General features: G+C 33.8%; 2 protein-coding genes across 3 annotated transcripts; one reads left to right on the top strand and one right to left on the bottom strand.

Moving 5' to 3' along the window:
• The first annotated feature begins 4,200 nt into the window (after positions 1-4,200).
• On the top strand, positions 4,201-8,204 carry LOC126715504 (protein NUCLEAR FUSION DEFECTIVE 4-like). Of its 2 annotated transcripts, none has more exons than XM_050416130.1 (3): positions 4,201-4,784; positions 5,943-6,853; positions 7,335-7,731. In XM_050416130.1, the coding sequence occupies exons 1-3, from the start codon at positions 4,461-4,463 to the stop codon at positions 7,516-7,518; spliced, it is 1,419 nt and encodes a 472-aa protein (XP_050272087.1). In that variant the 5' UTR covers positions 4,201-4,460; the 3' UTR covers positions 7,519-7,731. The 2 variants fall into 2 exon arrangements, with proteins under 2 accessions (XP_050272087.1, XP_050272086.1); XM_050416129.1 differs by having other exon boundaries at positions 4,206-4,784; positions 7,351-8,204.
• Positions 8,205-18,002: 9,798 nt separating this feature from the next.
• LOC126715502 (uncharacterized) lies at positions 18,003-19,437 on the bottom strand. Its single transcript, XM_050416128.1, has one exon. It carries the CDS (start codon positions 19,255-19,257, stop codon positions 18,352-18,354), a length of 906 nt encoding a protein of 301 aa, XP_050272085.1. The 5' UTR covers positions 19,258-19,437; the 3' UTR covers positions 18,003-18,351.
• Positions 19,438-23,019: the final 3,582 nt, after the last annotated feature.

Here is a 23,019-nt window from a genome sequence, read left to right as displayed (position 1 = left end):
AATAAAAATAAGTTCATCCAAAAACCCTTCTAGGCCTATTATATGTCATATTAAAAAAAATTCAAGAGGTAATGTTCATCATTGTATAGTAAACAATAACACTAACTTATAATGATCACTTTTGTGTCATCTATTTCAAAGTAGATACATTTTATGGATCCTTATATGTGGGGTTCCAATTGTATGTGAGAAATATATAGATTTAAAGCATTTATAAGCCACAAAACTCAAAACGTGGCTCAAAGGCAGATGACTTGTTTGAGTTCTTTCTAAGAAAATTTCTATTCCAGTACACTTCACTTTTCAGGTCAATTTGATAAAGTAGTACTAGCCACTAGGTCGGTACTCGGTAGGTCCTAAGTTCAACGAATTGTTAGGTTTAGGTCACGAGTGGGGGTTCAATCAATGTCCTGTAAAAATAGGGCGGAAATTTCTCATACTCATACAATTCAGAAGGACCCACAAATGCTAGGAAATCTACCTTGTTTCCGTAGCATAATTCCTCTCCACAAATGGAAAGGTCCTAAATCAACTGGTCTAATGAATCACGCTTAATTAGAAACCAAAATATCCCTTCCATCCAAAAAAGAAGAAGAAACCACAAGATCCCACATTAATAATTTAATCTATATAGGTCCCTTTAAGATTGGTGTCATGCTACAAAAAGTTGGCACGAGGAAGATCAATAAATAAATAAAAAAGGAAAAAATATTAAGTATTCCACCTGTTATAAATTTAATTAATGAGATCTATTGTTAATAAATTTAATTAATGAGATCTATTGTTAATATGAGTGGTGGAAGTATTATGTTACTATATTATAAGAGTATATAATAAAAGTAAGACTTAAGTACAGTATTTAGGTGTTATTCCTTAAGTTCCCCTTTTAAGATTCTGCCACATGGATTTTTTCTTGTGAAATAGAAATGTATTTTTTTAATTAAGTAGTCACATTAAAATATGGTATAAAATATAAGGACTAAATACGTAATTTATCCTATATATATTTATATATATGCACTATCATTCTCAAATTATGTTAGTAAAACTGATTAAAAATATCAAAAGGAATTTTTAAAAGCCTCTAATTCATTTAAAAAAAAAAATTGCAGTGACAATATATTAATTTTCAAAAATAACATCATTACTTCATTTGGGGGAGAGAGAGAGAGAGTTGTCAATGGTGATGATCAGTAGTATGGTATATTGCCGCTAAGATCTGCCAACCCCTCCTCATATTATCTATCATCCCTTTCATTTTTCTAGAACCATTCAAACCACAAGCGTCTCCGAAATCAATCAGACAATTCCAATAGAGCTTTGTCTTATCAAATGCCGGTATTCTTTCCAGTTTCCACCACATGTGGTCTGTCGACAGACCCACATGTATAACAAAACAAAAAGATTGAGACGCTCCAGCAGGTTTAGCTACATCATTTGCACATAATTGGTTTCACGATAGACATGATCAATAATCTTGGGTCAGGAACCATCTTTTAAAGGTTTTTGTAGTCAATAATAATTGGGATTCCATTAAAAGTTTGGTATAAATACTGCTTTTCAAAATATTAACAACATATTTAGCTTCAAGTTCAATGTGTAATAAGTTGGTAAGAGCATCCACAATAGTGGAGCTAAAAATTTAGTTTTTTAGCTTCACCAAAAGTTATTTTATTTATTTTACCTACACATATACTGCAGCAGTAGATCTATTTTAACTTTCAACACAATAAAATAATATAAACATCACAATAAAATAATATAACCACTACAATAAAATAATATATCTCATTACCCAAAAAACATCCACAACCACCTCTACCATCAGCCACAACCACACCCACAACCACCACCACCGCCACCACCATTCATTAACTAGAGAAATCCAGCCATCATTCATCAACCATCAACAAACCCCATTCATTAACCATCAACAAAATCAATACTCATTCATCAAAATAAAAATAGAACCCATCAACATAAAACCCAATCACGGCAACAACGCTGTTTTGTCAATCACGGCGACAAAATCAAAACCCAGCACCGGCAATCATGGGTCTTGGTGTTTGAGACGGAGAAAGATTGAGAGACAGAGTAGAGGAAAAATGAGATAGCAGAGAGATAGGGGCGGAGAACGAAGAGATCAATTGGCATTGTCGGCACTAGGCAGGGGCTTCGGTCGGCGTTGTCAGCTCTTGGGTCGGCATTGGGCAAAGGCTTGGGTCAGCGTTGTCGGTGCTGGGTAGGGGCTTAGGTCGGCGACGAGTGGAGGAATTGAAGCTTGCAACGGGAAGAAATGAAGAATGTGAGGACCAATTGAGGGGAGAGAGGAGCAACGGGTAGAATAGGGAAGGAGGAGAAAGAAAAAAATAAATAAAATATTCTAATCATAGTGTGAACACAAAATAAAATAATATATATTTTTTTTACCTTTGATCTACAGTGCACATCTATCTTTAGATGTGCACTGTAGCTGAGAAGCAAAAAAAATTTGGCTATAGCTCCACTGCTGTAGCTCTTCTTTTGTGATCAGTGGTGCTAAAAAATAGTAATATAGCTATTTAGCACCACTGCTGTGAGTGCTAACCCCAATAATAAGCCATCTTTTAATATTCAAAACTCTAGCCAACACATTGGTAGTGTTCACCCTATAGGTTTTGAAAATTTCATCGCCCAATTTCCTCCCACATTGTCTCAAATTACCATCCACCTCAGGCAAGACTTGGATTTCCAAAATGATCCATTGGTGTTAAGTTTGAACCATCTTCCAATTGTCTCTTGAATTACCCTCGACAAGAAGTTTTTTACAAATACATCTCAGGTAATTCAAGGGGCAATTAAATTCCCCCAATCTAATGATCTCAAGGGAGTGAATGAACGTATGGCTACTCAAACTCAAGACGTCAGGGTTTTACCACTCGTCCCAAAGTTCGCCTGACCAATATGCCACACCCTTTGGAATTCGTGGAGTGGATTTGGATTCAATGCTATTGCACCATGAAAATGCATAGAAAAAAAAGTTAAGAAGGTAAAAAGTAAAAGATTAAAATTTTTATTAATCTAAGAACTGATATTAAAAAAGTGAATATTTTATTTTCTTAAAAAAAAGAGTAAATATTTTAATTTTTAATTTCAATATTTAAAAAATTATTAGACCGTCGGCATTGTAATTATTGAGGAATAAAATCATTACTTCATTGGCATTAAAGTTGAATGATTTCTCTCTTTCTTGCTTTTGTACCAGCGAGAGGTCTGGACTCAGGGCTCAAATGTACCTATCCAACAGGTTGGTAAGGTGAATAAATTTAATTTATCATTATTTTGACATTATTAATAATCATTATCTAAACTGAAACGGAACCACTGAACTAGATTTATTAACAATGAAAGATACAAGGCAATGAAGGCATTAGCAACCAAAGAAAAGTATTTTGGGTGGGCCAGAAGCCAGATCAATTGATTGCTTCAAGTAAATTGTATCCACCGTTGCATGTAAAAAGCTTTGCGCAACATCGTGTCCCCACTCCCCACCGCCACAAAAAAAATATAATAAAAATGTAAATGTCAATTTGAACGCCTACACATGTCAAGACTCCACACAACCTCCCCAACTAAAAAGGAAGAATATTACTCCTATTCAAAAATTAATAAGTCTAAATATAGGACAAATTTCATATTTAAAACTGTGCATGAGACTTTTATCTTGTATGGCTTCTAAATTAGTATAAGAAAGAAAGAATAACTCGTTTTCTTTACTTTATTTTTTTCAATTATAGAAGTAATAGATTGTGATATCTGCGTCAATGGAAATGATGTTTAGAGTCCTAATCAATTTCACAATTATCTGTCAATTCTTTTTATATAGGAATATATCAAACCTTATTCAATATGAAAAACAATTATTACATCATAGAGAATAGCTTATTTTAGAAAATAAGGATTATCTTCAATTCAAGCAAAAAAAAAAAATCACCAATGATTAAAACTTTTTTAGTTAACAAATTAGTTGAGCAATTGTATTGTTTACCTACATGGGAGATATGAACATGACAAAATTCATCCATAAAAGACAACATATTATAAACAATTGAAGCAAACGAAACGTAAGAGGGGTAAAATGACTGGGAAATAACGAGAGAGTCACCTCCTATAATAAAATCATGAATACACTCATATAAAAATCTATTACAGACCCATATAAAAATCAATAACAATCTTTCAGGAAACTCAACCGTAGAGAAGTCCAAACATATAGGCAAAAGCAAAGTCATTGCTGACTACACCCAAAATATTATATTAAACAACCAGACAGACAACATTAGACCATTCTTTGTTCTCTTTCTCTGCCTCACTCTCCTCCTGTGTGTCTGTCTGCCATACATTTCCTCAAACTGAAAATTCCCAATTTAATAGGAAGATAAGCCTATAAGCTCTCTTACTAGCTCCTGAGCATAGTAGCTATGGTGGCACTGAAAGCAGGAACAAGGCCACCATGGGTGGGGCTAGGAGCTGCAGTTTGGGTTGAAATTGCATCAGGCAATGCATACACTTTCCCACTTTACTCTCATTCCTTGAAATCAGTTCTGGGTTTTAACCAGCACCAGCTTACCATGATCGGTGTGGCCAACGATATTGGTGAAAACGTTGGCCTCCTTCCAGGCGTAGTTTGTGACAGGTTTCCTCCTTGGGTTGTTCTCATCATTGGTTCTGTCTTTTGTTTCTTTGGTTATGGGATTCTCTTTCTCGCTGTCAGCCGTACTGTTCTTTCCCTTCCTTATTGGTTGGTAAGTAATTCGTCTTTTATTTATTTATTTGGCATACCCTTTTGTTAATTTTGGTTGCTGGATGATTTTAATTAATGGGTTTTTTGTGGGTTCTCTTGGATACTTTTTTTTTAAATGATTAATTGGATTTGGAGTTCAAAAATGCTATCTGAGTATGTGTTGTGTGGATGGGATTAATGCTTTTCCCTTTTTTGGGTAATAGATTTTATTGATGTCAACTAATTTAATCGGTTCAACATATGTACATAGTTTCATTCTAATCTTGTTTCCTAATGGAATGATAGGTATAATTATAAAATGCTAAAGTTTCTTAAGGTAGTGGTGAATGAATCCTATATAATTAATATATGAGATAGGAGTAGGGCTCATCTGAAACCTGTATTATCTGAGGTTGTCTTCTTTCTTCATCCCTAGTTCTCAAACTTATGATCCTTTGATTCATGACTCAGAAATGAGGATAATTTGTGTATGTGTGTGTGGGGGGAGGAGATTGCAAACTGAGGTGTCATATTTCTGGCTCAAAGGGGCATCCTCTATTAGTTACCCTTCAAATGAGTGAATCAACCAGAAGTTACTACTGGTGGAAATAGGATTCTTACCTCTTCTGTAACTACAATAAACTTCCATTTGTTGAAAATTTTAAATAATGAGTCATAAGTCTAACTGTTTATCTGGCATGGAGAAATATTATTCCTTTGGGTTGCAATTGGAATTGAGGATAATTGCTTGAATATGGATCTGAACAACACACCATGAGTCTGAGCTTATACGATTCTGTTCAAAAGCACTTGTGATGTTATGGATTTGAATAATATCATACTCATACACCCGTTCATTTCAAATGAACATATTAATAGAGCTTAAACCCATCCATGAATTTTATCAATAGAATCTTTTTTCCCTCTCATACTTTATTGAAGTTATTTGAACCAAAAATTGAAATCCAAATTATTTCTTTAAAGACTTCCATCCACTTGAACTGTAAAGAAATTCAAGTTTCTCAGTCGTATGTGAGCATATAGGTAGCTTCTTTTGGCACATCAATTTTGTGGAGATTTATTTTGAGAAGTGTGGTTGTTGGTGCATTTAGTTAGCTCAAATAAGATACTTTTGGCGAAAAGATCAAAATGTAATCTTCTTCCTTTTATGATATCACAGTTATGGCTTGCTCTTTGTGTTGCTGCTAATAGTAATGCTTGGTTTAGCACTGCTGTTATTGTGACCAACATGAGAAACTTCCCTCTCAGTCGAGGAACTGTTGCAGGTATTCTCAAAGGTTATGTGGGGCTCAGTGCTGCGGTTTTTACAGAAATTTACAGTGTGCTGCTTCATAGTTCCTCTTCTAACCTTTTGTTGTTCCTCGCAATTGGGATTCCTGTTCTATGTTTCATTATGATGTACTTTGTTAGGCCTTGTGCTCCAGCTTCTGATGATGACTTTGAGGCGCATCGCCATTTTCTTTTCATCCAAGCTTCAAGTATTGTGCTTGGCTTATATCTTCTGACGACCACGATAATGGCTGATACATATTCTTTGAGTCCTCTAATTTCCTATACTTTTGTTTTTATAATGATTCTACTTCTCATGGCTCCACTTGCAATTCCTGTAAAAATGACGCTGAACCCCATGAGAACAAGGAAATCAGGGACACTAGACCAATCAATTGGGTCTTCAGACGGTCTGGTTCAAGGAGAAGGCAATTCAGACAAAACTGAACCACTGCTGACACCATCTTCATCAGCAAAAAACCTGGGAAGTTTTCATGAAAGTGAGGATGTGTCTGAGGTGGCTATGCTTCTTGCTGAGGGTGAGGGGGCAGTGAAGAAGAAGAGGAGGCCCAAAAGGGGGGAAGATTTTAAATTTAGTGAAGCTGTAATCAAGGCAGACTTCTGGCTTCTGTTCTTGGTTTACTTTGTTGGGGTTGGTTCTGGGGTGACTGTTCTTAATAATCTAGCACAGATAGGGATTGCACAAGGTGTGCATGAGACCAAAATCTTGGTGTCTCTCTTCAGCTTTTGCAATTTTGTGGGTCGTCTTGGTGGTGGAGTTGTCTCTGAACATTTTGTCAGGTCAGTACCATCTATTCTCGTGGTTAGTCACAGAGATTATTGACTGAAGCAGGGTGCTTACTATTAGGTTTGCTTACCATACATGTCTCTGATCTAAATCAATTATTAAGCTGGAGAGTTCTATATTAAAATCAACAAAAATTGTGGATCATTAGGCACATTAATGATTTTACAATGCATGGAATCTCCTCAAGAAAAATTACTTTTTTATGGATGTTACATATATCTCCTCCTATCAAATTTATAGATTGGTCATTGAATATCAGCAATAAAGTTATATTTACACTTTCAGTTAAACCTTGCTAACTCCTTGCAAGAAAATATGGCTTGTGCTTTCATAAAACTTGCATAGTCGACTCAGCTAATTGTCTCCAAGAATTTGCTGTTACAGGAAATTAGCATCAGCATGTTGTTGTAAGTGCTGCAAAGTACTCTCTACATCCCTGTTATTCCAATTGGTTGTCATTGTAATTTAGTGCAGCCTCTATTCATTGCAGGTCAAGGACACTTCCTCGGACGGTTTGGATGACATTTACTCAAATAATCATGATTATCACATACCTTCTATTTGCTTCTGCAATGGATGGCACTCTTTATATTGCAACTGCACTTCTTGGGATCTGCTTTGGCGTTCAATTTTCTGTCATGCTCCCAACTGTCTCTGAGCTATTTGGCTTGAAGCATTTCGGTTTACTAAGCAATTTCATGGCACTAGGGAATCCTATTGGTGCTTTCCTTTTTTCAGGTCTGCTAGCAGGGTATATATATGATAACGAGGCAGCTAAACAGCATGGACTTAATCAGATTGGTTCAAGTCTCACCTGCTTGGGTCCAAATTGTTTTAGACTCACCTTCCTGGTTTTGGCTGCTGTCTGTGGTGTGGGCACTATCTTAAGCATTGTTTTGACTAAAAGGATAAAGCCTGTTTACCAAACGCTTTATTCAGGGGGTTCCTTCCGGCTGCCACAAAGCACAAGTCATTGAGGTTAATGGGGTTGAGCATATATCCATTCGGTAGCCATTGTTACCGAAGCACATCTTTGGATGCGACTGTAGCTATAATAAGTTCGGGCTTATTGAACACTCATCAATGCAGTGCATGTTTGAGCACCAGTCAGCAGTCCAACTCACATATCGGCTCTAATTGTGTATTTGAAGCATATACTTATTATAGTATAAAATGCAATTTTTCATTACTATATATCAATAAATAACTCTGCATGTGTTTGTACTTAGTGTCATATATTTCTCTCACAGCTGATTCCAAATCTGGAAAAAAGATGAGGGTTGTGATAGATTAATAATGTGTAAAATATAATCACTTTATTATGAATGGATCTGCTATAGATAATTGTTGGGGTGTCTCTTAATACATATAGCCAACCCTAACTAATCTATTGAGGGGATCAATATAACTGATCTTAAACATTTGAGTTTGAGACTTTATTTTTGTTGTATATTTCAATGAAATTTTGTTTTGAGTGCATGAGATGGTTGAAACTAATCTCCTTAATGCATCCCAGCATGGTAATTGAGCTGGCTATGTAAAAGAAAAAAAAAAGGGATACATGGAATGAAAACAAAGGAACATAAAATGAACCAGAGAGAAGATTTTCCTTGCCTTACCATTTGAGAAATTTAGCTTAAATTTTAGGCAAGTGAACATGAAATTTCAACTAAATTAGTAATTTAATGTTAACCCAACGATTGGTATATTAAGCCTAAAAATCTTGGGGAGATTTCAACTGAGATTAAAATATAACATATAGAAATGAAATTTAATCCAAAATTTTAAGCTTAGGGTTTTAGAGTAAATTATGTTAGTATTAATTTTTTTTAATTTCTTTATTTATTTATTTAATTTTACGTGGGTCTTTCCCTTATATATGTATACTCAACATCCATCTCTTTGGTGGGGTCAACTTCAGACCTGGAAGCTGGAAGTGTTGAATGCATCAAAAGTTGTTATGAATTTATGAGAGTTCTCATAGGTTGATCAATGATCATTCATGTATCTACCTTTGTTCACCCGAAGTGTGGTCCTTCCACTGGTACATGGACAACTATGTGGACTAACTGGAAGAAAATCAATGCATTGTTTATGTAGCTTACCCCTTGTGACAACAATATATAAAATTTTGACTTATTTATTTATTTTGTTTTATGTTTAAATAAATCTTTTCAAGAAAAAATGTAAAAACAAAGTCTACACACCAATAGTTAATAACAAAAAATGACAATAGATTTGATGTATAACAAAAAATGAAAAAAGCAATTATAACTACAAGGACTAGAAAAATATGTAGCCCAAGCCCACTTAGAGTAGTGGGTTGTGCCTTTCAATCCTGGCCCAAATCAATAGAATTTAAAAGAGGAGGGAACGAACAACAACAGAGAGCTTTGCCCGAGGCAGCAACTAGGAAAAAAAATAAGGTTTGTATTAAGAAACAAAGGAATATCAAACTTTCCACAAGTTCTCCCGAGGAGACTAAGTCTGAATAAAAAGTAATAATGTTCACTCTCTTCTCTCAATGTTCTTCCTTCTCTTTCTTTTCTTTTTCAGATGCCTTTTTCAATGCTCTCCCCTTTTCTTATATACCTCTACCTCCATCACATCTCCACCATCCATTTCTACCTAACCTCCCTCATTTTTTGACACTTGTTACCTTTCACATCTGAAGAAGATGGTGGAAGGAGTCTGCTTAGCTGTGGCTTACACTGTTCAGGTCACTTCCTCATCAATACGACTGATAAAGTTGTTGTCTACCATTTAATGCGGATGCAACAGGCTACATTAGGCTAGAAACTTCCCTACTGCCCACTAACTTCCACTCTCTTTAGATCCCAGCTCCTACTTAGAATACCGCAGAGTATCATGATTCATTTTTTCTCCTCCTCAGGCAGCTTCCTTCCTTGGACTAGTGGCTTGCAGCATTTCTACGTCAATGCTGCGTCTTTTCAACTTCATCCTCGATCCTCAGACCAATGTTGCAACCCTTCAACTTCATCCTCCCACAGTAACTTATAAGCTTACCTACGGAGAACATCAACAATAATAGAACTCTATCAACATCAAGATAAATGGAGTGAAAAGTTTTGTACCTCTCTTTTTATCACTAATTAAAGAGAAAGTTTACAAATAGAACTCCATCAACATCAAGAGAATGGAAACTTGCGGATTGCATGTCTCTCTTTATCTTGACTTCAGAAATTTGTTGAATTTCTTGGTGACTTTCTATCTATGAAGAACATCAACAATAATGTTAAAATAACTATTTTATATCTTTTTTTTATTTATCAAGGAAAATAGAAAATAACTTTAAAAAGGAAAAGAAATTTGATAGAACGTGGAAAGAATGAAAGTTAACAAAATCATATATACCTTTGTCAAAATTATTTTGTTGCAATTGGAATTCATAGTGTTATATGTTAATATATAGTGCGATTATAGTTTATTAATAAAATTTAAGGTTTTTATTTTTTTGATTGTTGGAGGAGATGAGTAGCCACAAGTTACAAAAAATTTATAATATAAATATATATATATATATATATATTGTATGCAACGTTTATGGGGGCTTCAAATATAAGTGATTTTTTTATTAAAAAAATTATTCTATTTTTTAATTACATTGTTTATTCTCATATTATAAAATGTGCATATTATATATATATATATATATATATATTTATATATTTATATATTTATATATATAGGCAAGGTTGTCAAAACCGGGATTCTACGTAGGATCGCGGAAGGTAGATAGGATCGTAAATTGTAAGATCATCCTAACTATTTTCAGATTTTAAGCAAAAAACATATTGATAATGATTTTATATGTTAAGTAATCACGTAAAATATGAATTCATCCATTAAAAAACAAAGATTTGCATCATATAATATAATTTGCATTCCCTACATCGTTATGTCTATACTAATGAAACAAATATATTTAAGTTTTGACACAATATATCTAAAAAGTTTAGTACATATTTAATTAGCAACTAAGTACCAAGATATTATTGACACATATTGAAAACATTTTCTAGTTTCTAAGTTCTAAATCCAAAATAAGTTAGGCTATTTAGCAAATGAAAATTAGCTTATTACAATATGAAATCCAAAATAGAATTCCCATTCTATAGTAAACTAGCTAATTATAAATATGAAATCCAAGAGGCAACCTCATTGAGAGTGCCAAGAGGTGATGGGTTTTGGGGTTCTTGAGAGTAGGCACAACTTCGGGATTCATGTTTCTAAATATTTAGGTTTCTTTTTCTGTTTGAACTTTAAACTTAAGTACTGTGGGTTTTTTTTTTTGAGATTTTCTTTTGACAAAGATGTAAATTTGGGACATCAATTTGTTATTGGGCTGCTAATAACCAGTTGGACTTGTACGTTTAGTTGGATCATCTTAGCCCAAACCAATCCCATCAAAGAAATAAAATAAAATAAAATAAGCTCAAACCAAAAATGCATGTTTTTGTAGGATCGGTAAGATCCCGTACAATCCTATATGATCCTACACGATTTTACATACGATCCTACCTTTTTTATGATCCTACTACAATTCTAAACGTTTTGGTGAGGTGAGATCATAAAATCATGCGATCCTACGACCCAGATCGCGATTTTGACAACCATGTATATAACATACTATGTTTAAGTTACACATGGTGTAATTCTATGCAATGTTACACCACCCAATTACTTGTTATAGAATTTATATTTTGAAAATATTACTTTTGAATTACATGTTTTATATGTTCTTAGTATTCATTTCAATTGGATGTTATTTATCATTCAATCGATAAACTCATCTTTTATGCATTATTTTAAACTACAAAAATTTGAATGTAAACAATTAATTGATGACATTGCTATCGATCTTTGATCACCTTGAAATTTTGCAAATATAGAGAATATACAATAATAATATAATCTAAATGTGGATTTATCAAAATTCATCTAATTGAAAAATATTAAGTAATATAAAATTGTTTAAATTTATAGTAAATGTAATTTGAACCCAACTTATAAGAGTATTAAATACAAAATATTTATAACATACCATTAATTTAGAATTAAATGTATTGCCATATGTTTTGACACATGTTAAATATAATGTGGAGCATCCCCAGCCGGCCTTGCATATGCCAAATGTAAGATACATGTGGCATACAGGCCCAAAAAATCCCAGCAACGGGAAGGCCAAATGGGAAAATGCCAAATTTTTTTTGACATATAGCTACAGTACCATCTCAAATGTAAGATGGTACTGTAGCTGAATGGGATAAAAAAAATATTTTTTTAATACTCTCAAACCGTTTTAACCCGGCAATTTCTCTCTCCTCTCTCATTTTTTCTCTTTCTTTTCTCTCTCTTCCTTCTCTCTTTCTCATCCCCTCTCTCTCTCTCTCGCCATTGTCAAGCTTCTCTCTTTCTCACCAAATCACCAAGCACACTTTTCTCTTCGAATCACCAAGCCAGATCGGAGCTCATACCGGATTGGAGCTTACACGTTGAGTCCGTACAGATTGCCGGTGCCGTGGGGGTTATGGTTTTACTGTGGGTTTTGCCATGGGTGGTTTTTAAAGTGGGTTTTGCCATGGGTTTTGCAGATCGCTGATGTGGTGGTTTTGCCGTGGGTTTCTAGGTTTGACTCTATGTGTGTGTGTGTGTGTATGTGTGTGTGTGTGTGTTTTTTTTTTCTCTTTGGTGGTTCTTGTAGTGGCTGTTTCTCGTGGTTGTTGGTTGTGATTTTTGGCGGTTTCTTTGTGTTTTTTTTTTCTCTTGGTGGTTTTTGTGGTGGCTGTTTCTTGCAGTGGTTGTTGTTGGTGGTGGGTTTGGTGGTTTTTTTAATGGGTTTTGGTGGTTGGCCTGGCGGTGGCATGGTGGTTGCTAGCTAGTGGCGTGGTGGGATTGCTGGGATGTGAATGACAGTGGTTTTACGGTGGTGGCGATGTTTTAGACCCAGAGAGACCTTGTTGGTTGTTTTTTTTTGTTTTTTTTCTTATCTGTTCTTATGCCAGAGGTTAAGGGAGAGAGACGAAAAGGAAAAGAGAGAGAAAGAAATAGTAAAAAAATAATAAAAAAGAATATTTAAATAGATTGGGAAAAAAATAGAATTTTGGAATGCTGGGTGTATTGTAAAATGATATGGTATAATTGATAAAGTAACTTTTTTAAAATGGTAAAATAAGATGAGATATGACATCCAGATGGAGATGCTCTTATGGACAAATTGCTACTTGCTATGCGTGCTATTTGTCCGTATCATTATAAATAAATAATAAATTGGGCCACATGGCCCACATTCACTAGGTGAGTAGGTGTGCGATCTATTACGCATTTATTTACGTAGATTGTCACTGTACAAAAATATTTATGCTCATAAGTCATAACAGAAAAAGTCCATGGAGATGGAGTGCTTGTATTTTAGACCTGTACCACCGTATTGCCAAGTACTGAAAACGGTTTATTTACATAAGTACTATCAATTCAATTTCAGAGATTGGCTTTGTATCCCATTTTCTAGACAAGAAGTTATGTACTCCACCTAAGAAATTAAATCATGCTCCAGTTTTTTGTGTAAATGCCTAAGAAGCATAGACTACGGAAGCCGAGACAAAATGAAATGATAATTCTCAAAAAATTAGGTCAAGATATAGTGACGGTTTGGATAGTGATTATTTAGCGTCTGCGACTGCGTTTTTTTTTTTTTTTTTAAAGTGCGTTTATGTGTGGCTATGGTAGCTTTTTTAGTGGGTCCCGTGCACTATTCACGAGACCCACAAACCTTTTTTTTTCAACAAAACTTTCATTAAAAATAGGTCCCATGGCACTATTCACATATTTAAAAATTATTTTGTTACAGTGTTTTCAGTTTTCAGTAAAATAAGTGGTATCCAAACAAATACAATAGTATGACTACGATAATTAATTAATTCTTTAAAATTTTATATATTATGTTTGTGTGTGCACGCATGTCTTTTCCTTTTATTATAATGAGAATGCGTATACAAAAGTATCTGAGATATATCTGTGCACACCAACTATTATTGTTATCATAAACAAAGTTTCTTTCCAAATTAGTTTGAAAAGAAACTCTTTAAATTTCTTATATATTTCTTTTTTAGGTGTGAATTTTGAAAATCTAACAGTTGAATTTTATGTTCCTTATGTTCTTAACATGCATATCAAATTTCGTTCAAATTGGATATTATTTACTATTTGATCAATTAACTTATTTTTTATATACAACTTTAGATTACAAAAACTTGAAATTATAACATTTATTCGATGACATAGCAATTAATCTTTGATTTTCTTAAAATTTTGTAAGCATTAAGGATGTAATAAGAACATGCAATCTAACGGTTAAATTTTCAAAATTCACACTCAATATAAATATATATGATGAATTTGTAAGGTTTCTCTCCAAACTAGTTTGAAGAGAAACTTTGTTCTGTTATCAATCATTATGGTATGTTATACTTGGCCAAGATGGTTGAAGATGCATGCCTAGAAAGAAAGTGATATAGGTTAGAGCATTCACAGCAGTGGAGCTATATTTTTAGCTATTTGACACCACAAAAAGTTACTTTATCTATTTTACCTACTCACATGCTGCAACAGTGAATCTATTTTAGCTTTTAACACAATAAAATAATATAAACATTACAATAAAATAATACATCTCACTACCAAAAAAAAAAAAAAAACACCACAAATAATCAAACCAGCAATGTGAACACAATTTTTTTTTTTTTTTTTTGAGCTACAGTGCACAACTATTTTTAGCTGTGCACTGTAGTTAAGAAGCCAAATTTTTTGGCTATAGCTTCACTACTGTAGCTCCAAATAGCTTTTTAGTGGTGCTAAAAATAGCTTTTTAGCACAACTGCTGCAAGTGCTCTAAGGGTGGTTCAATAACTCAGTTTGAAAATGAAAGATGCATGACCACAAGGAAAACCAATAAAGGGAGCTATCAATTAGCATGATCCATGATACCTGCCCAAGATGGCCGAGGACACTTGATTAGAAGCATGGTTGAAAATCAAGTCTCCATATACTAGAAGCTCGCTAATGAGTATCGCATCTTCAGAATTGTAACCCGCCCATGGCATATAAGCTACTAATACATTACAAAAGAAAGATGTACATGCACATTGAATGTTGTTAAATTACCAAGATTGTCTTTTGGACAAAGTTTAGCTACAAAACCAGTTGTAGCCTAAGGCTACAAACTGCTTTAATAAACCGACATGTGTAAAAAATGGCATGTGCATTACACATGTCTACTTAAGTAAACTTAACCCATCTAACCCTTTAACTACCACTTATTAAAAAATTTAAAAATAAAAACTAAAAAACTAAAACCCTTGTACGTATTATCTCTCTATCTCTTTCTATCTCTCTCTCTCTCTGACTTCACTGTAAACCCAAAAAGGCAGAAACCCAATCCCTCTCTCTTTCAACTTCTCGCCATAGGTCACCCCAATCACTCTTCTCCCTCCACCACCGGTCACCCCAATCCATATATTTTAAATAGAAGAGACTTACTATTGTGCAATCATCAGAGAAGAGGGATTTTCTGTAAGAATTATTAAACCAAAGCACTGATTTCCATACCTTTAAAATGAACTGTTGTTTGTACCTCATCAGAATCTTTGATTGGTTGGTGATAGGTTTTGCACTTTTCTTAAGGTGGTGATTATATTTGATGGGTTGAAGCTTGTAATTGAATTAGTTTGGTCACAATAGTGAGTATGCCATAGAATCCGATTATTTTAAAATTGATTTGAAATTTTATTGGAATTCTTGAAAGCAATTCCACGTGTGAGGGAGGATTTAACAAACAAACTACATAGGCATTCTTCACTGTTAGGGTTTTAGTGCCATTGTCTCTTTTCTTCTATTTCCACCACCACAGGCACTAATGTTGAAACAATTTCAGGGCTGATCTGAAGTCATGACACAAACAAATATCTAAAGAAAATTAATTTAGATATTCAAATTAATTTCAAGGCTGATCTGAAGTCATGACACAAACAATCTTCCTTCGATAATAATAGTTGTAGAATGGTGACTACAAAATTCCATAAGAAAGCCCATAAATCCATTTGTGTTCCTCTGGCACTTCATTTTGGGTGTCATAGCATCAGCATACTATGTTCTTGTTCCAATTTACATGTGGATCAAAGATCAATTCGAGCCCAAAGGTTAACCAATCTGAGAGAGAATTTCTTAGCTTCTACACCTGATTGTAATATTCTATCCATATGATTTCACTTTCTTCCCTCATTTGTAAACAAGTTAGCACCTTTAATAGCCCTTTCCATGGTTCTATTGATGCTCTTGAAAATAAGTTTGCACTAGAGTCTAGTCTTCTGTAGTTTTATGTATCTATTTTCAGTTATTAGAGAGGGATTGGGTTTATGGGTTATAGAGAAGACTGATTGGGTTTCTGCCTTTCTGGGTTACAATGAAATCAGAGAGAGAGAGAATACGTATAAGGGTTTTAGTTTTTTAGTAATTTTTTTAATAGTTGGTGTAGTTAACTAGGGTTAATTGGGTTAAGTTTACTTAAGTACTCATGTGCAATGCACATGTCATTTTTCACACATGTTAGTTTATTAGAGCAATTTGTAGCCTTATGCTACAACAAGTTTTTGTAGCTAAACTTTGTTATTGTCTTTTTTATTTTATTTTATTTATATAAATATCAAATTTATCCATGATAGTGAATAGATCAGGATGAACCCCTATAGAGTGTGTGCCAGTGATGGTGAGAATAGGACCATGGATTTTACTATTGGAAATACGAATTAGTGGAAACCACACAAGTAATAATGCACCGTTAGTCAACAAACACTTTGCTTGCACTCTAAAATATAATGTCATAATTACTTTGTTGACATTTCAAATAGGATTAGATATAATTGGCGACAGAGCTAGAATTTTTTCCTTCCGAGTGAGTCATTAGTAAAAATTATATATTTGTTTCTCAAAAATAAATTATATATTATAAATATTATAAGTGGGAGGACAGAAATTTTTAAAAGCCAGGGCATGGCACCATTTCTTCCGCCAGACTTGATCATTGCATAAGATTAGGTGTTGATGCCTCTGGCACTTATCAGGTTGAAATTTGAAAACTTTTTGCTGAAAGTACAGTAGATAAAGGTATAAATTAGCTGAAATAGTATAATATGACCTATAAATAGTATCAAAAAGTACAGTAAGACCCATGAATAGTAGCAAAAATAAGTTAACAAAAATAATTTTTGCCAAAAACACATTTTAGTGTCTGTTTGGAAATAGCTTATTTAATTGAAACTAAATTTTTTTTACCGAAAGTACTATAGATAAAGCTAAAAGGTAATTGAAATAGTACAGTGGAGCCCATAAATAGTATCAAAAAATGCAATGAGACCCATAAATAATTGCAAAAATAAGCTTAATAGTAAAAAAAAAAAAAACTGTCTTTTTAAGCCAATATTAAACACACACTTATGTTAGTGCATTTTGAACCGAATCCGAGATTTAACCAAATATTTATAGCTTATGCTAAAGCGCGCAGTTGGGATTAAGGCCATTAAAGCTTTTATTGGACTTGGATCGAGTATGAGATAAAGTGAAGTTAATCCCTCCACATGTTCTTTTATTTTTATAGTTAGCTTATGGGCCAAACAAAAAGCTATTGGGTTTATAGTGTACCACTCGAATTAAATGAATGTGACTTTATGGAACCATTATAATAAGGTATAGTAATGAAAACAACAATGGTAGAGAGATAATAAATTTAACCTTTTTTTTCACAATATGTTTTTTTACAATTTGTTGATTTACTAGATAGATTAGATTGTGATTAGTATAACATCACTTTTATATGAGAACACAACTAACATTATTTTTTTTTTTTCATTATATTTCAATCACAACATGTCATCTTAATATTTGTGAAAAAAAATGTGAAATTTGTTATATCATCAAACTTATTTGTAATGCAAAACCAATCAACTACCTCTTCCTAAATTTTCCCATTGTCAAATCATGTGATAACCACTGTTTTAAAATAATAAATAAAATATCTTTAATAATGTAACATGACTATCCAAAAAGTCACAAACACATGGGTCAAACTTAAGGATCAAATATAACCAGGGCTTTCTTTCTCTATCAAAGCATGAGAGTAACAATCTGGAGTAATGATACAATTTACAAACTACAAATTCAAGATGGAATAAACCAATAACAATGCTCAAACCAATTGTCTTCTTCTATACTAAAAAAGCCAATATATATTAGTGCACTCCGAACATATAGTATAAAGGGTAAACAAACCTCAAAAGCCATACAAATTTTGTCCATAAGGTGAAGAACCATTCGGAACCATTAGGAACCATCTCTCACAATTTCAAGAGGAAGAAATGGGGAGAGAGAATAGAAGAGAAAGTAGCCAGAAACATACCCCAAGAAAAAGCACAAAAACTCAAGTGGGTTTCATATCATGAAACATTGTAGCCCATAGTGAATGATCATCATACTCAACATCCAACTTTTCCTGGTTAAATTGAATGTTAGCCATTGGACTTGCAACTCTTCCATCCAATGGTGATGACTTTGGACTCCTACTTGTGACCACATACCTGTCTTGTACTCTTCCATCCAAAGGCCCAGATAGCTTTGGGTTCTTAGTTGTTGTGACTGTCAACCTCTCAGGCACCCATCCATCAATGGGTCCTGGTAATTTTGGGCTCCTAGCTGTGAACATCATTTTCTCTTGCACACTTCTATCCATAGGCCCAGACAATCTTGGGCTCTTTGAATTGTACATCAATTTCTCTTGCACCTTTCCATCAAGAGGCCCAGATAATTTCAAGTTTCTGGTATTAGTTATCATCCTCTCTTGCACCCTATCCAGAGGTCCTGATAGAGTCATGCTCCTCTTTTTTAGCACTGGCCTCTCTTCCTTGATCTCTACACTCTTTTGCCTCCTCAAGAATCCACCTTTCCAATATTGCTCTGGATAATGTACCAGCTCATGAGGAGTGGCTTTGAAAGCAACATCCTCACGAAAAACCAACTTGTTAATGCACTTGTTCAAGCACCTCTTGGTCTTGTTGATTGCCAAGAAGAGCCCAGAAAATGTACCTGTGCCACCAATGTTTTCCTTCCTAGCAAGCTTGAGAATCTCTAGCCTGTGTTTAGCCACAGAAATGCCCATGCTCTGAAGAAACTCATGGTTGAAGTAGCTTATATCCTCATATTGGAGCTCATTGCGAGCTAAAGCAAGGCCATACTCGTATATGAGCGAGGGCTCAAGGCTACTCTTGGATAGCCAAGAGAACCAATCCATGGCTAAATGCTTTGCCATGTGATCCTCAATTGCTCTCATGTGAGGTGGTGATAGAAGTAGATAAGGAGTTGAAGAGAGCAACAAGTAAATGTGGTGGTTAAGTTTCTGTTTGTTTTGGGCACTTTTTTTTCGTCTCTCTCTTTTATTAAATTTGGATGCTAGTTTGAACAAGAGAGTGACAAGCAAAAATGTGGAAGTAGAGCACGAGAACTTGCCGACTTTACAGTCCATAAGATAGGTGCAATGTATTATTATTACCTAACAATTACTATCACTTATGTCGTTTCTGGAAATGAACGGTAAAGAAGCTTCCCTAGGAACCCTTTAACAGGACACATTAATTAAAAAGCTTAGAACCATGAATTTGGTATGTAGGATTAAATTACAGTTGGTGTAACGTAGAACCGAAAAAGCAACTGAATGCCCGACAGTGATTTAATGTTTTATTAAATAATATTTTTATACATTTTTCAAAAAATAAAGTCTAACTTTACACGTGTGTATATATATATATATATAAAAAGTAAATACATTGACAATATATTTTTGTGTGTGTAAGTAAATAAATCATTAATATATGTATTTTTTTTAAGTGTACATTACAACTCATAATTGAGCTTTTATTAATTCTTAACTTATGCCCTTTGGAGCTCTCGTTATCTTGAAATATGTTAACATGAATGAATGAAGGAGAAAAAAGTAATCCAGTGATAGAATTGTCTCATAAAATTCAACAAAAAGTTAATTGAGCAGTGGATGTGTGCTTAAGGTGGTTGGTAATATATGAAAGTATGTTCCAAAATTCTTGTAGTTTAGTGATTGTAAAATTTTGGGTGCAAATTTTCTCTTCCCTTCTGCCCCAGTGGGTGGAGTGTGAAGGTAATTACACTAGGAAAAAGACTATCAATCTAGAAAGAGTGCCTAAAAAGAGTGATGCCTAAAAGTCATATTGGCATCAAATAGGGCTGTTATTGCATAGTCTAGACCATGCTCTCTCTCTCTCAAAGAAGGGTGAGTTTCACTCATCATGGGACCTACTCCTCTACGAGAGAGAGGAAGTATAGTCCGAGACTATACAATAATTTTCCATCAAATATGCCGTTAAGATTGTACCTTGCTAGTGGTGCTACCTCTACGATAATTGTGGTTGGTGTACCTGCTCTGATAGGCACTTCACTTCCCAAAATCACTGTGGACTTGGTTGCCGTATCCGAATGTTAACCAGGCCCACGCCACTGAAATATCAAGGCAAAGTCAGGCTGGGCTCAAATTCTATTTAAGGTCGGTTGGGAGAGCCTTATAAATACAGAAACATAATTTAATACTCTCTATCAGTAATAATCAATAAAATGATAAAATTCATTTGTAAAGAAAATATAAATGTTGCCATCAATAAGATATAGTATCAAACCTAATGCTTTTATAAGTGGCATTGTAGCTCCAAATCTGTACTACAAAATAAATCCAAAATCAACTTTACAGTGAGAGAGTGGGCACTGGGCAGGTAATAATTAATCCTTTAGTCTAAGGCTTAAAAGTCAAGGGGCCCAATATAAAGGGAGTGGTTAAGACTTATTGAATTAAATAACTGATCGAGTAGTAGTGAGCAAAAAAAATCAACTACCAAATTAGTAGCCCATGCTATTGCTCTTAGCCCCATTGGTTGGTCTTGACCTAATATCTCATAACAGAGAAGAAAAATTATTCAACTACCATTGCTCTTACATTTATTTCCTAGGTCCTTTTTTTTTTATCCTAAAATAAATTTAGGGGGGGAAAGTAGCAGGACAATATGCAACCTATGCCATATTGATTTGAGTTCGCGCTTAGATTGGATTATATATATATATATATATATATATTTTTTTTTTTTTTAAAAAGATTAGTTTATATTTGTTGATAGTGATCTAGAAATAGGGTTTTGTTAATAGATATTCTTACGGAAAAAAATTTTACATTACTTTAGTGGGAGAAAAAAAAAACTATCAAAAAACTTTTTTTTTTCTTTTCTCATAAAATAATTTATAAAATAATATACTAATAAATGTACTTAGAACATCTGTCAATATTTTCCTTAAAAAATGGTAAGTTAGGTACGGTATGAAAAAATATTGGGTGGCTTTATTTTAAGTTGGCACAAAAATAAAGGATATCTGACAAAAAAAGCAGAGGAAAAGAAAGCAACCTCTCAATATGCATGCACATGAAAAAGGAACTGCAAAAAAGTTCAAACCGTTGAAAAAGCTCACGAAAGAATTAGCTTTTCAAGAAGCAAGATATGATTGACTTTAGAAGATAACATTTAAAAACAATTGCCATAAGGCAGCCCACGGTCTCGCACAATATGCTCAATATGTCGATGACTATGTAACATTGATGGAGGAAACTCCAACCATTATAGAATCTGCAGTTGCTTCAGATGTAAATCAATTGATTCAGACTTGAATGGTTAATGGAATACTGGTTTTCGTATCAAAAAAAACAATTGCCAATATGGCCTGTAGGCCATCTGATACATCCATGATCCATCTAGTCTTGGCCGAATTCCATCAAAACCTTTTACCTAGCAAACAAAAATTATGGAAGGTCCACTAATTAATCCATTACCAATTAGTTAGCTTAATTAATTGGTAGAATATTTTGACCTTCACTTCACAGAGTATAAAATGAATAGTGGAGGCCCAGTAATCCATTATCTCCATTGGCCACAAATCAGTGAAAGCAAGTTTATGAATTACAACTCCACTTTGGAAGAAATTAAAACAATCAAATTTTTGCCCTTTAAAAAATAGGTCTTGTTGTACCACTGAATTTAGCTATATATCATGACAGAGAGCCTGTTAAACCTATTTCAATAAGAAAAGTGGCATCCGATTTTGGTCATGTAAATAGATGGCCAAATAATATGTCCATCTACGATAATATGTTCAGCCTATTTTGCAAGAATTGTTTGTGACCTCCAACTTAAGCATAGTCGGACTACCACCATGGCTTTCAAATTTTGTTGCAAATCATGTTAGTTGAACTTGAATTTGGACAAGGTACCAGCGTCAAGTTAAGGTCAAATTGAATTTCTTCAAGGTATATAGGTGATACAAATCAATCATCTACCTTACATCCATGTTTTCTCTACAATGAATTTTATATATAACTTATTCTTAGAATATTACGTTTATGAAAAATGAGTAACATATGTTTCTATCTCACATAATAAAATAAAATAAAAGACTTTATCTTCTTTAATAGGGTTTAAGAGATAATTGGCAAGTTTGAAATATGTTATTGGTAAGTAGCATTATCCGCAATTATTTTTTAAGATACTTGCCAATTAAACCCACAACACGGGCTTTAAATATAAGATACTTGCCATCATGCTAAGATTTGATCTCTCTTTTAAAATAAAAAATAAAAAAATTTTGTATGTATAACTATCCAAAAAGAGTGAAACACCAAAAAATAAAAAAAATTGAAAACAAACTTGCAAATAGAATTAGTGTACGAATGTTAAGTCTGTGTCCAATACTTCTACGCACAGAATGGGATACAAACCAATGTCTAATCATTTTAGAACATGCGTCATGTCCATGTTACAATGTATTGAGAACTATACGCAAATCAGGATTCGTATTAGGTGCAATAGGTAGGGCTATTACACCATGCAATTATGAAAGAAAAGTGTTGAGAAGGTAAGGTGGAAAAAAATGTTAAAACTTTTGATCCAAAGATTGATATTAAAAGTAACTTTTTGAACCTTTAATCTTGGCTATCAAAATTGGTGTTGGTGTTATTGTTGCATGGGCA

This window comes from Quercus robur, chromosome 2 (assembly GCF_932294415.1).
Source record: "Quercus robur chromosome 2, dhQueRobu3.1, whole genome shotgun sequence".
NCBI classification, from domain to species: Eukaryota; Viridiplantae; Streptophyta; class Magnoliopsida; order Fagales; family Fagaceae; genus Quercus; species Quercus robur.
Note: the sequence above shows the minus strand (reverse complement) of the source record. Positions and strands in the feature narration are given on the sequence as shown.

Bases quoted from the DNA above. Each gene is read 5' to 3' on its own strand.
- LOC126715504 (XM_050416129.1), top strand. From the start codon at position 4,461: ATGGTGGCACTGAAAGCAGGAACAAGGCCACCATGGGTGGGGCTAGGA. The intron at 4,785-5,942 runs GTAAGTAATTCG...ATGATATCACAG, and splicing joins TTTCCCTTCCTTATTGGTTG to TTATGGCTTGCTCTTTGTGT. The intron at 6,854-7,350 runs GTCAGTACCATC...TATTCATTGCAG, and splicing joins GTCTCTGAACATTTTGTCAG to GTCAAGGACACTTCCTCGGA.
- LOC126715502 (XM_050416128.1), bottom strand. From the start codon at position 19,257: ATGAGAGCAATTGAGGATCACATGGCAAAGCATTTAGCCATGGATTGG.